Source organism: Ovis aries, chromosome 15 (assembly GCF_016772045.2).
Source record: "Ovis aries strain OAR_USU_Benz2616 breed Rambouillet chromosome 15, ARS-UI_Ramb_v3.0, whole genome shotgun sequence".
NCBI lineage: Eukaryota > Metazoa > Chordata > Mammalia > Artiodactyla > Bovidae > Ovis > Ovis aries.
In genome coordinates, this window is record NC_056068.1 from 51,237,391 (window position 1) to 51,252,310 (window position 14,920).

At 39.1% G+C, this 14,920-nt stretch overlaps 1 protein-coding gene across 7 annotated transcripts in view; it reads right to left on the bottom strand.

Annotated features, from left to right (window-relative positions):
- FCHSD2 (FCH and double SH3 domains 2) overlaps positions 1–14,920 on the bottom strand; it is a 254,775-nt gene that overhangs the window by 138,203 nt on the left and 101,652 nt on the right. For all 7 annotated transcript variants that reach the window (XM_060399995.1, XM_004016298.6, XM_060399996.1 and 4 more), the window contains exon 4: positions 12,717–12,793. In XM_060399995.1, coding sequence (XP_060255978.1) covers positions 12,717–12,793 — 77 coding nt within the window. The remainder of the gene's footprint in view (positions 1–12,716; positions 12,794–14,920) is intronic.

Below are 14,920 nucleotides of genomic sequence, written 5' to 3' on the forward strand. Positions count from 1 at the left end.
AATCTTCTGTAACACATCTCACTACGCTTTCATTTCCTCTACTGGCAAATGGAAAAATAAATGCAAATAATGTGAAAATTCTTGTCACACGGATTCTTTTAAATGAATAAATAGTAACAGTCACAGAATTGTAGAAGAAATACTACAGAAGTACTCTGTAGAAGAGCTTCTTCTTAACATAATAGTGGTAGTTTCAATGACAGTGGTGTTTCTCATTTCAATTGAAAAAATAATAATGGCCTGTAGAGTGAGTTCCTAAAAATTTCATTTCACTAGGCTTCATATATAAAATTTTGAAACGTAAGGAAAGGTATCGGGCATTTACAGTATTTTACTATTCTGCTCAGTTGAGGAAATTAGACTCAAAGTTATAAAAGAAAGCAAGGAAATTCTCTGAAGAACCTAGCACATGCTAGGCACTGTGTCATGTATTTTACATGTACTACATCATTTAATCCTTAGGACAACCTTGTAAGACAGGCATTATCCCCATTTTGCAGAGAGGAAAAAGTAAGGCTTGGAGAAGCTGAGAAATTTTTCCATGGTGATTCACCAGGAACTAGTACTCTCATGGTCATAACCTAGACTTTGCCATTATCAATAACCACCCCTCTACTCTATATGAGTAGTGGCTCAGAGGTTAAAGCGTCTGCCTGCAAGGTGGGAGACCTGGGTTCGATCGCTGGGTCGGGAAGATCCCCTGGAGAAGGAAGTGGCAACCCACTCCAGTATTCCTGCCTGGAGAATCCCATGGACGGAGGAGTCTCCACGGGGTAACAAAGAGTGGGACATGACTAAGAGAGCGATTTAACTTTTTAAATTTACTTTAACCCCTCTACTCTAATACCAATTTAATCATCTAATCTCTGACCAATGCCTCTTGCTTCTCCTCACTCCCTTTAGGATTCTCACTTCAACAATTACTCAACCCAATCAGAGCCCACAAGCCATTTCATCCTGCCTCCTTTCCATTCTCTTTTACGCCCTTCTCATAATCTCCCTTTATGGCTCCCATTATCCAGCCTAGATTTCCAATATTATCACTCTCTAATGTACACCCTATTACCTCTGCCTCACTCTCTTTCCATCATTATAATTTACAATTTCCAAACTTGGTTAAACCCAAAATTCTGTTTACACCATACCAATGTCCATGCAACAGAACACTGCTGGAGAAAATAATCATGCTACCTACTCTCACTTTAAATTGATGTCAAATAAACCTTAGTGTTACCCTTCTCCAAGGGATCTTCCCAACCCAGGAATCAAACTGGGGAATCACACTGCAGGCGGATTCTTTACCAACTGAGCTATCAGGGAAGCCCGTGTTACTCAGCAATCCTACTATATTCCCCTAATTTACTTTTCTGCTTACTCTTTTTTTTTTTTAATATCTGGTTTTTTTTTTTTTTAATATCTGTGTTGGGTCTTAGTTGCAGCATGTGGGATTGACTTCCCTGACCAGGGATTGAACCCCTGGCCCCCTGCATTGGGAGCATGGAGCCTTAGCCACTGGACCACCAGGGAAATCCCGTCTGCTTACTCTTATAACTATTTCCTACATTTCCCTCTCATCTCAAACCTCTAATGTGACCACACTTGTCAGCTGGTAATGAAGCATGAAGACAATGCTCCCTCCACATCTCCCTCTTTCCCTGCCTTTGCACTCATATACTGTTTTACTTCTTTTTACTCCAAAAATGACTTATGCTCTGAAGGCCAATCTTTCACATCTATACATTATATAACCTCTAGCTCAAGACTTCCTGTCTGAGCAGGCCTTACAAATAGCTGTGAAAAGAAGAGAAGCAAAAATCAAAGGAGAAAAGGAAAGATAAACCCATTTGAATGCAGAGTACCGAAAAATAGCAAGGAGAGATAAGAAAGCCTTCCTCAGTGATCACTGCAAAGAAATAGAGGAAAACTATAGAATGGGAAAGACTAGAGATCTCTTCAAGAAAATCAGAGATAACAAGGAAACATTTCATGCAAAGATGGGCTCAATAAAGGACAGAAATGGTATGGACAACAGAAGAAGATACAAAGAGGTGGCAAGAATACACAGAAGAACTGTACAAAAAGATCTTCATGACCCAGATAATCACGATGGTGTGATTACTCACCTAGAGCCAGACATCCTGGAATGTGAAGTCAAGTGGGCCTTAGAAAGCATCACTATGAACAAAGCTAGTGGAGGTGATGGAATTCCAGTTGAGCTATTTCAAATCCTAAAAGATGAGGCTGTGAAAGTGCTGCACTCAGTATGGCAGTAAATTTGGAAAAGTCAGCAGTGGCCACAGGACTGGAAAAGGTCAGTTTTCATTCCAGTCCCAAAGAACGCTCAAAGTGAAAGTGAAGTCGCTCAGTCGTGTCCGACTCTTTGTGATCCCATGGACTGTAGCCCACCAGGCTCCTCCATCCATGGAACTTTCTAGGCAAGAGTACTGGAGTGGGCTGCCATTTCCCTCTCCAGGGGATCTTCCCAACTTGGGGATCAAACCCAGGTCTCCCGCACTGCAGGCAGATGCTTTACGTCTGAGCCACCAGGGAATCCAAGAATGCTCAAACTACTGCACAATTGCACTCATTTCACACACTAGTAAAGTAATGCTCAAAATTCTCCAAGCAAGGCTTCAAAACTACGTGAACCGTGAACTTCCAGATGTTCAAGCTGGTTTTAGAAAAGGTAGAGAAACCTGAGATCAAATTGCCAACATTAGCTAGATCATCAAAAAAGCAAGAGAGTTCCACAAAAACATCTATTTCTGCTTTATTGACTATGCCAAAGCTTTTGACTGTGAATCACAATAAACTGTGGAAAATTCTGAACGAGATGGGAATATCACATGACCTGACCTGCCTCCTGAGAAATCTGTATGCAGGTCAGGAAGTAACAGTTAGAACTGGACATGAAACAACAGACTGGTTCCAAATAGGAAAAGGAGTATGTCAAGGCTGTATATTGTCACCCTGCTTATTTCACTTACATGCAAAGTACATCATGAGAAACGGTGGGCTGGATGAAGTACAAGCTGGAATCAAGATTTCCAGGAGAAATATCAATAACCTCAGATATGCAGATAACACCACCCTTATGGAAGAAAGTGAAGAAGAACTAAAGAGCCTCTTGATGAAAGTGAAAGAGAAGAGTGAAAAAGTTGGCTTAAGCTCAACATTCAGAAAACTAAGATCATGGCATCCGGTCCCATCACTTCATGGCAAATAGATGGGGAAGCAATGGAAACTGTGACAGACTTTTTTTTGGCTGGGGGGGGGGGGCCTCCAAAATCACTGCAGATGGTGACTGCAGCAATGAAATTAAAAGATGTTTACTCCTTGGAAGGAAAGTTATGACCAATCTAGACAGCATATTAAAAAGCAGAGACATTATTTTGCCAACAAAGGTCCATCTAGTCAAAGCTATAGTTTTTCCAGTAGTCATGTATGGATGTGAGAGTTGGACTCTAAAGAAAGCTGCACACCAAAGAATTGATGCTTTTGAACTGTGGCACTTGAGAAGACTCTTGAGAGTCCCTTGGACTGCAAAGAGATCCAATCAGTCCATCCTTAAAGAAATCAGTCCTGAATATTCATTGGAAAGACTGATGCTGAAGCTGAAACTCCAATACTCTGGCCACCTGATGCGAAAAACTGACTCATCTGAAAAGACACTGATGCTGGGAAATATTGAAGGCGGGAGGAAAAGGGATGACAGAAGATGAGACGGTTGGATGGCATCACCGACACAATGGACATGAGTTTGAGTAAACCCTGGAAGTTGGTGATGGGAAGGGAGACCTGGCATGCTGTGGTTCATGGCGTCGCAAAGAGTTGGACGACTGAGTGACTGAACTGAACTGAAATCAAGAATAGCAATTCAGCAGTTGTGCTTTCTCCTACAATATCAACTTTTTCCTTTCCACTGGATCATATTCATATAATATCTCCCATCTTAAAAATAAATAAATCTTCCATCAACCCTTCCATTTCTCTCTAGCTATCACCCCAATGTCTGTTTTCTTTAACAGCAAAGCTCCTCGAAAGAAATGTCTGAAATTACTACTTCTGTTTCTTTTCCTGGTCACTCTTGATTCAATTCAAATAAGGCTTTAACATTCACCATTCTGAAATTACTTGTCAAAGTCATCAAAGATCTCCCTGTGGGCTAATCCAAATAGTCAACTCAAGTTTAGGCCTATTATTCAGTCTACCAGCCGTACTGACCTAATTTATCCTTCTTAAAATGTTTTCTTCACTTGGCTTCCGGATTATTACTCTCTCTTGGTCTACTTTTATCTCACTAGCCACAGATTCGTTTCCTTTGCTGGTTCCTTTCGATCTCTTTGCCCTGCAAATGCTGGAGTGTCCCCACAGTCAGCTTCTTCTCTCCCATAACCATACAGTCTCTTAGATAAGCTCATGCAGTCTCATGGCTTTAAAGACTGTCAATATGCTGACTATTCCTGAATTTCTAATTCAGACATCTTCTGTAACCACTCAGTTGCCTGTTTAACATATCTGACTTGGATATTTAGTAAGTATCTTAAAACTTAATGTCTGAAACCAAATTCTTGATTTCCCTAAAATGTTCTATTAATCTATTTCACCTCACTGACAGCTACTCAAACCTTCTAGGTGTTCAAGCCAAAACCACTAGAGTCATCACTGATTCTTTTTTTCCCCTCATATTCCACACCTGATCCACCAAGAAATACTGTTCACTAGATTTTTAAAATATAAAGGAAACTGATTACTGTCTATCTCTGTCTACCCACTGCTACTACCCTGGGTTCAGCCACCACTGCCCTATACCTGGATTACTAGAACGGCCTAAATGACCTCCCTCTGATTCTGCTCCTATCTTCCTGAAGGCTACGCTCCACACAGTATAGCCACTGCAGTGCCCAGCACTTCTCAGTACTGTATTCTTCTTACTATGCTTACTATCCTTATCGCAGAGTGACATAATGTTTAATTACTCATATGCTTATTGTCTTGTCTTTCACTAGAATGAAGGCTTTTATTTATCAATTAGAATAGAATATGAATTGTAAGATATATATACATTTTTTATTTATTTATTTATTTTTAAAGCCCACTTGGTCATGATGTATGATTTTTTTTTTTAAGTTTTTTATTTTCTAAATTTTAAAATCTTTAATTCTTACATGCGTTCCCAAACATGAACCCCCCTCCCACCTCCCTCCCCATAACATCTTTCTGGGTCATCCTCATGTACCAGCCCCAAGCATGCTGTATCCTGCGTCAGACATAGACTGGCGATTCAGTTCTTACATGACAGTATACATGTTAGAATGCCATTCTCCCAAATCATCCCACCCTCTCCCTCTCCCTCTGAGTCCAAAAGTCCGTTATACACATCTGTGTCTTTTTTCCTGTCTTGCATACAGGGTCGTCATTGCCATCTTCCTAAATTCCATATATATGTGTTAGTATACTGTATTGGTGTTTTTCTTTCTGGCTTACTTCACTCTGTATAATCGGCTCCAGTTTCATCCATCTCATCAGAACTGATTCAGATGAATTCTTTTTAATGGCTGAGTAATACTCCATTGTGTATATGTACCACAGCTTTCTTATCCATTCATCTGCTGATGGACATCTAGGTTGTTTCCATGTCCTGGCTATTATAAACAGTGCTGCGATGAACATTGGGGTGCATGTGTCTCTTTCAATTCTGGTTTCCTTGGTGTGTATGCCCAGCAGTGGGATTGCTGGGTCATAAGGTAGTTCTATTTGCAATTTTTTAAGGAATCTCCACACTGTTCTCCATAGTGGCTGTACTAGTTTGCATTCCCACCAACAGTGTAGGAGGGTTCCCTTTTCTCCACACCCTCTCCAGCATTTATTGCTTGCAGATTTTTGGATCGCAGACATTCTGACTGGTGTGAAGTGGTACCTCATTGTGGTTTTGATTTGCATTTCTCTAATAATGAGTGATGTTGAGCATCTTTTCATGTGTTTGTTAGCCATTCGTATGTCTTCTTTGGAGAAATGTCTATTTAGTTCTTTGGCCCATTTTTTGATTGGGTCATTTATTTTTCTGGAATTGAGCGGCATAAGTTTCTTGTATATTTTTGAGATTAGTTGTTTGTCCGTTGCTTCATTTGCTATTATTTTCTCCCATTCAGAAGGCTGTCTTTTCACCTTGCTTATATTTTTAATTTAAAAGGTGAGTCATTTTAACAAAAAAAGATAACAATGGCACAGGAGATATAAGGCACAAACTGTGTAAGATATACACGAAGAACTTAGGATACCTCTTTATTAGAGACTTCCCTGGTGGCTCAGACGGTAAAGCATTTGCCTACAATGTGGAAGACCTGGGTTTGATCCCTGGGTTAGGAAGATCTCCTGGAGAAGGAAATGGCAACCCACTCTAGTACTCTCGCCTGGAAAATTCCATGGACAGAGGAGCCTGGTAGGCTACAGTCCACGGGGTCGCAAAGAGTCAGACACAACTGAGCGCTTTCAATGTTCAATGTTATTAGAGTGAAGACACTCTGATTTTATTTTTACTTTTACAAAGCAGAAGCTTTGTCTTATTCACTCTAGTATCCTCAGCACATAGAACAGGGTCTGGCATAGCAGGCACTCACTCAATATGTATTTATGGGAGGAAGGAGAGGAGGGAATGATGGAGACCAGATTCAAATCCAGGATCTGTCTGGCCTCCAAACCTCTGCTCTTCTGTTGATGTAAGATTGCTCTTGGTCCCAGCAACACTATTAAAGAATTTTTTAAAAGAGTCTTGGACTTCCCTGGTGTGGCAATGGATAGGAATCCAACTGCCGATTTAGGGGATGTGGGTTCAATCCCTGGTCTGGAAAGGTTCCACATGCTGCACAGAAACTGAGCCTGTGAGACACAACTACTGAGGGCCATGCACCTGAAGCCTGTGCTCCGCAACAAGAGAAGCCACTGCAATGAGAAACCTGAGCACCACAAGGAAGAGTAGGTCCTGCATGCTGCAACGAGAGAAAGCCCATGCGAATCAATGAAGACCCAGCGCAACCAGAAAGAAAATAAAAAGTAAAAAAAAAAAAAAAAAAGTGTCTTCACTCTAATAAAAGGGTATCCTAAGTTCTTTGTGTATATCTTACATAGTTTGTGCCTCATATCTCCTATACCATTGTTATCTTTTTTTTGTTAAAATGACTCACCTTTTAAATGAAGATATATGCATCTTACAATTTATATTCTACTATAATTGAAAAATAAAACTTGCCATAATTAAGTTATAATTAGTAGAATTAAAAAATATCAATCTAGGATTCCTCACTGGTCCAGTGGTTAAGACTCCATACTCCCCCTATTACAGACTGAAGTAAGTCAGAAAGAGAAAGATAAATACTGTATATTAATGCACATATATGGAATTTAGAAGGACAGGACCAATGATCCTATATGCAGGGCAGCAAAGGAGACACAGATGTAAAGAACCGACTTTTAGACTCAGTGGTAGAAGGCAAAGATGGGATGATTTGAGAGAACAGCACTGAAACATGTACATTATCATATGTAAAACAGATGACCAGTGCAAGTTCAGTGCATGAAGCAGGGCACCCAGAGTCAGTGCTCTGGGACAATCTAGAGGGATAGGGTGGGGATGGAGGTGGGACGGGGGTTCAGGATGGGGGGACACATGTATACCTGTGGCCAATTCATGTTGATGTATGGCAAAAAACCATCACAATATTGTAAAGCAATTATCCTCCAACTCAAATGAAAAAAATTAATGGGAAAAAAAAGATCCCACACTCCCAAAGCAGGAGGCATGCCTTTGATTCCTGGGGGAACTAAGATTTCACATACTGCATGATATGGCAAAAAAATTAAAAAAAAAAAAAAACTGATCCATATGCCACCTAAAATCATGCTGTAAACTATTTCTCATATAACTAATACACTAGAAAACAGATCAAACCTTATCAGGAAAAATTTTCATTAGGAAACAAACCAACACATTTATTTGATTGCAGCAGTGGTCACATAAATCTACATATGTGATAAAACACCATGGAACTTACTATGCATCCACCTACATACAAACAAGTGCATGTAAAACTGGTGAATTCTGAATTAGATTGGTGGATTGTATCAATATTGATTTCTTAATTGTGATGCTATATTACAGTTATGCAAGATAATACCACTGGGGAAACTGAGTGAAGACTGTCAGAGTGCTCTTTGTCTTATTTCTTAAAACTGCACGTGAAACCATTATTACCTTTTTTAAGAAAAAATTAACAAAATCACAAATCTTTCTTGATTTGGAAAACAACATCACACATCAAGAAGACTCTAGAAAACGCTGGCAAGTTAAACTCATAATATAAGATTAACTTATATAGTGACTGATACAAGGAGAAAGTATGGTGCTTAATAAATAAGTGTCCACGTATTGTTGGTCTTGGTAGTAGATAGGGAGACTACCCACATCCTAGATAACAGAAGTAAAGGCAGGGAATGACTGATATTTAGCCCAGTTGAGGTGTGATAAGAACTGCAATACAGCTGTGGCTTAAAGCTCCCAAGAGCTGGGGAACCAAGCATGAAAGAAAGAGAAACAGCCAGAAAGGAGGAAAGAAGGGTAATTTGGGGTCAAGATTCCTTGCGGCTTTGGATATCATAATTCTTTAAAAATTTTATACTATTAGAAGGGAGAAACAATACAAGATTTTCAAGTAAGGGGTGAGAGTAGGCCTGTTTTACAAAGACATATATATGGTTGGTGGTACTGTGGCAAATGAAACTGAAAGCAGAGAAGCAGCTATTTAACATTCCTAACAGAAAATGAGGTCTGTTCCCAAGCTGCAGAGTTCATAAAAACACAGATCATTACTAGGCTATAGGCAATATTTAAAGACAGGAAAATAGATAAGATTACTTACAATTGTCACTAGAAAGCTGAGGGAGCTCCAAGGAATATTTACATAGAAAAGATCTGCTATGGTTTGAATCTCTGTGTTCCCCCAGAATTCATATCTGGAAATCCTATTCCTCAAAGGTGATAATGGTATTAGGAGGTGAGGCTTTGCAGAGGTGAAGGCAGAATGCTGCTGCTGCTGCTGACTCTGTGTGACCCTGTAGATGGCAGCCCACCAGGCTGCCCCGTCTCTGGGATTCTCCAACCAAGAACACTGGTGTGGGTTGCCATTTCCTTCTCCAATGCATGAAAGAGGAAAGTGAAAGTGAAATCGCTCAGTCGTGTCTGACCCTTAGCGACCCCATTGACTGTAGCCCTCCAGGCTCCTCTGTCCATGGAATTCTCCAGGCCAGAATACCGGAAGGGGTAGCCATTCCCTTCTCCAGGGAATCTTGTTTTTGCTGACTGTATAGAGCTTCTCCATCTTTGGCTGCAAAGAATATAATCAATCTGATTTTGGTATTGACCATCTGGTGATGCCCACGTGTAGAGTCTTCTCTTATGTTGTTGGAAGAGGGTATTTGCTATGATCAGTGCATGCTCTTGGCAAAACTCTATTAGCCTTTGCCCTGCTTCATTCTGTACTCCAAGGCCAAATTTGCCTGTTACTCCAGGTGTTTTTTGACTTCCTACTTTTGCATTCCAGTCCCCTTTAATGAAAAGGACATCTTTTTTGGTGTTAGTTCTAGAAGATCTTGTATGTCTTCGTAGAACCGTTCAGCTTCTTCAGCATTACTGGTCAGGGCATAGACTTGGATTACTATGATATTGAATGGTTTGCCTTGGAAACGAACAGGGATCATTCTGTCATTTTTGAGATTGCATCCAAGTATTACATTTTGGACTCTTTCATTGACTATGATGGCTACTCCATTTCTTCTAAGGGATTCTTGCCCACAGTAGTAGATATAATGGTCATTTGAGTTAAATTCACCCATTCCAGTCCATTTTAGTTCACTGATTCCTAAAATGTCGACCTTTACTCTTGCCATCTCCTGTTTGACCACTTCCAATTTGCCTTGATTCATGGACCTAACATTCCAGGTTCCTACGCAATACTGCTCTTTCAGCATCAGACTTTACTTCCATTACCAGTCATATCCACAAATGGGTGTTGTTTTTGCTTTGGCTCTGTCTCTTCAGTCTTTCTGAAGTTATTTCTCCACTGATCTCTAGTAGCATATTGGGCACCTACCGACTGGGGGAGTTCACCTTTCAGTGTCCTATCTTTTTGCCTTTTCATAGTATTCATGAGGTTCTCAAGGCAAGAATACTGAAGTGGTTTGCCACTCCCTTTTCCAGGCTCCAAAATCACTGCAGATGGTGACTGCAGCCATGAAATTAAAAGATGCTTACTCCTTGGAAGAAAAGTTATGACCAACCTAGATAGCATATTGAAAAGCAGAGACATTACTTTGCCAATAAAGGTCCGTCTAGTCAAGCCTATGGTTTTTCCAGTGGTCATGTATGGATGTGAGAGTTGGACTGTGAAGAAAGCTGAGTGCCGAAGAATTGATGCTTTTGAACTGTGGTGTTGGAGAAGACTCTTGAGAGTCCTTTGGACTGCAAGGAAATCCAACCAGTCTATTCTGAAGGAGATCAGCCCTGGGATTTCTTCAGAAGGAATGATGCTAAAGCTGAAACTCCAGTACTTTGGCCACCTCATGCGAAGAGTTGACTCATTAGAAAAGACTCTGATGCTGGGAGGGACTGGGGGCAGGAGGAGAAGGGGACGACAGAGGATGAGATGGCTGGATGGCATCACTGACTCGATGGACGTGAGTCTGAGTGAACTCCGGCAGTTGGTGATGGACAGGGAGGCCTGGCGTGCTGCAATTCATGGGGTCACAAAGAGTCGGACACGACTGAGCGACTGAACTGAACTGAACTACCATACTTTTAAAAGTTAGGTTGTATAAGCTAGCCTGGGGGCATAACCTTATCCTTATTTCTTTGGTAGCCCACATCCTGAATTTCAAATTTCAAATTTCAAATTTCAAATAAACTTGGAATATAACCTAAGTTGGAGTTCTTCTCTACTGTTCAGCAAGCAACCTTTTCCTAGGTCAGGCTTTACTTACATCAGCAATACTGTTAAGGTTTCTTATATATCCTTCAGTTTTCTAGCCCTGTTAAGAAATTATCTTATGACCCAGTAACCTGATAAATATTCAGATTCCAAACCACACATTTCAATACTGAGTTCTTAATTACCCTGGATTCTCTGCTATTGCTTCATGAGTAATAATTAGTCTTAACTCCAACCAGAGTGCAAACTCTGAAACCCTCAACACTAAGGACAGTCTTGAGTACAAAAGCTAATAAATAGTTCCAAATTAACTGCAAAAAAACAAAATTATAAATACTTTAAAGATATCTGTATGGATTGGGAGAAAATATTTGCAAATGATGTGACCAACAAGGGATTAGTCTCCAAAATTTACAAAGAGCTCATGAGGCTTAACAGCATTAAAGCAAACAATCCTATCAACAAATGGGCAGAAGATATAAGTAGATATTTCTCCAAAGGAAACATACAGATGGCCAAGAGGCACATGAAATGATGTTTAACACTGCTAATTATTAGAGAAATGCAAATCAAAACTACAACGAGGTATCACCTCATACCAGTCAGAATGATGGATACATGCACCTCAGTGTTCACTGCAGTACTCTTTACATTAGTCAAGACACGGAAGCAACCTGAATATCTATCTAGAGGAATGGATAAAGAAGATGTAGTACATATATACAATGGAATATGATTCAGTCATTAAAAAGAATGAAATAATGTCATTTGCAGCAACACAAATGTACCTAGAGATTGTCATACTGAGTGAAGTAAGTCAGACAGAGAAGAAAAAATATCATATGATATCTGTTTTATGTGGACTTGAAAAAGAAATGATACAAATGAACTTACTTAAAAACAGAGACTCAGAGAACAAATCAGTTTCTGGGGGAAGGGATAGTTAGGGAGTGTGGGATGAACATGTACACACTGCTATATTTATAATGGATAACCAACAAGGACCCACTGTATAGCACATGAAACTCTACTCAATGTTATGTGGCAACGTGGGTGAGAGGAGGGTTTGGGAGAGAATGGATACGTGTGTATATATGGCTGAATTCCTTCACTGTTCACCTGATACTGTCACAAAATTGTTAATCAGCTATAAGTCGTCTGTACGACGACACAATTTATATTCCACTGTCACCTACCTTCTTTAAAATTTGTATGTGGATGTTGACTAGTCAATTTCTGGATACTCTGGGTGTGTATAAAGTACACACACACACACACACACACACACACACACACACACAAACTCTTTTTCCCTAGGCTCACAGAATTCTATCTTTTCAAATGTAGAATTTGTTTCAGAAGTAAAGAATCAAGATCATGAGAGAACATTATTATCCTGTTTCATTATTGCTATAATAGTGTGTTTCATCTATAGGTCACTGAGGAAACAAGTTGTGTTCCCTGTCATCTATCTACTTTAAATGCTTTATGAGAGTGTCCATCAATTAAACAGAATGTAACTAGACTTAAGACATATGAAAATGATCTATTGCATATACATTATATATGTTGCAGAACATTAACAGTGTTTAATAATTTTGACATTCTATCTAAAAACACAGCAGAGGAAAGGAAGAAATTTTTTTAAAAACTGGAGTCTTTATATTATATATATGTGACATGGCTCTGTGTGAAACAAGTTTTAAAGAAAATGGGCAAGAATACTGATTAAGTTACCTGTAATCATTCCGATCATCAGCTTTTATTCCAGGCCAATCTCTCTTCAGATACTGACTAGCCAACTTCTGGATACCCTGTTAAAAAATACAAATGTAATATAAGTTAAATTATAAAATAAATATTGTGCTATAAAGGAAGCTCTTTTCCTTAAAATATACTACTTAGCAAATCCCATCTTTCTATATGTAAATTTAATTCAGAAGTAAAGAACCAATGATAAACGGCAGAACACTATAACTGGTTTCATTATTTTCAAAGTCTTCTTTTGTTCTCATTTTTAGGAAAAAGGTTAAGTATAAAGATGAGAAAATTGAAACTTAATTGAAATGCTTCTCATTTCAACAAACTATGTGACCAGCCATAGAAACAAACTACCCCTGGTATATCACAGGGAACACAGCTGTCCACCTCCAGAGCTCTGATGACTCAGTTTGACATCTCAATTTCCCATCATTCCTCTGCTGCAGCATTTACTGCATTTCTGAATCCAAGGAGCCAAACTCATATACCAGAAAATAGTATAACACATTCAGTTTGTAGCAGACAGATAAATACTGGCTTGAAAAATTAATGCACAAACTCTGGTGCTATTCCATGCTAGTAATTTTCAAGACAAGACTTCAAGGTTTTTTTTTTCTTCTTCTTCTTCTTTTTAAATAATACCATAGCACTTGAATGGGAAAAATTAGTTTCACAAAGAAATACCCAATTATTGCTATCCATACAAACATGAAGCTAGACAAAACAGCATTTATTCATAACAGTCAGAATTTGAATAGAGAAGACGATTTCATTGGCAAGAGAGGTTAAATTACTCACTCTGAGTATAGAACATACTACTTTTGGAAGGAAACATATGTGGTCCCCTAATATTGTAACAGGGCCCAATGTAAAGGATCAGAAATCGTTAAGTTTGGGGTATTCGTCTCCATACATGCAACTTTAAACGGAACAAATAGAGTGCTGAGATGAAGAACAATCACATTAATCGGCTGCCTGCTTTCAGCACAAATTGCCCACGTAAAATCGATGGTGCACTCTATACACGAGACCTTTCTAGTAAGGTCTGATGCCATATCAATTTGGCTTAATTAAATTCACTGTTGAATACTTCTGTTTATTATTTTTTTAATGAGTCCAACCAAGAATAATAGAGAAGCTCCTTTGAATCTCAATTCCTTTTGAACTTGGCAGTAGTTTGGTTTCACTGTCTTCAGGTCCTATGTATTCTGAAAACTAACAAACAATTGCATATCCACAACACTCTCACTTACATGCCTTGTACTTTAGAGAATACAATTATTAAAACTTCTCTGAATCCGGACAGAATTTTTTTTCAATTCTGTACCTTTTTCAAAGCATTATTTGTATGAAATATCTTCCCATCACTCTCATTCCTACTGGCTGAATTCTCGCTGTTCCTCCTTTAAACTGATTTTTAAATTTCCTAACACAAAATATTAAAATGTATATAAAGAAAAATGTAGAAAGTTTCATTGCCTGTTTGGTTTCATTTCATTAAAAGAGAACAGTTTATCATTCTTTCTGCATTTGTTAGCTTGAATTCTTTTTTAAAGAACTATCCCCTCATGCACTATTTGGGTATGCTAAGATACAATTCTTATAGGAAAGGCAAGATAAATATTTGACTGCCTAGTTGTGGTCCAAAAGTGAAGGATGAATTTTTAAAGTAACATTATGCATTCACATGTTTTGAATAACAGATGAGTTTCAATCTACTGCAGTCATTATTCTCTCAGTGCTCCAAATGCTACATCAGTGGTCAGTGGGAGTTCCTGCAAGTTGGCGCCCACATTATGACCCCAACATATTTAAATAACTTTGTTTTCTTTTACAGTTCCTACTCCAGATCTTCAGTAAGCTAGTTTTCCAAGGAATTCTGATTCCTTTCAGACAGAAACCATATTCAGAGACCACAATTCTGGCTACTTCCTTATCCTTTTGCTCATACTTTGTATCTTCCTCTAAGAGGGCTTTTCTAATCACACTGTATACAAAGTAGCTCACTTTTTACTCAGCTGCAGAGTCTCACACTACCCTCAGTTCAGTTCAGTTCAGTTGCTCAGTCATGTCCAACTCTGTGACCCCATGAATCGCAGCAGGCCAGGCCTCCCTATCCATCACCAACTCCAGGAGTTTACTCAAACTCATGTCCATCGAGTCAGTGATGCCATCCAGCC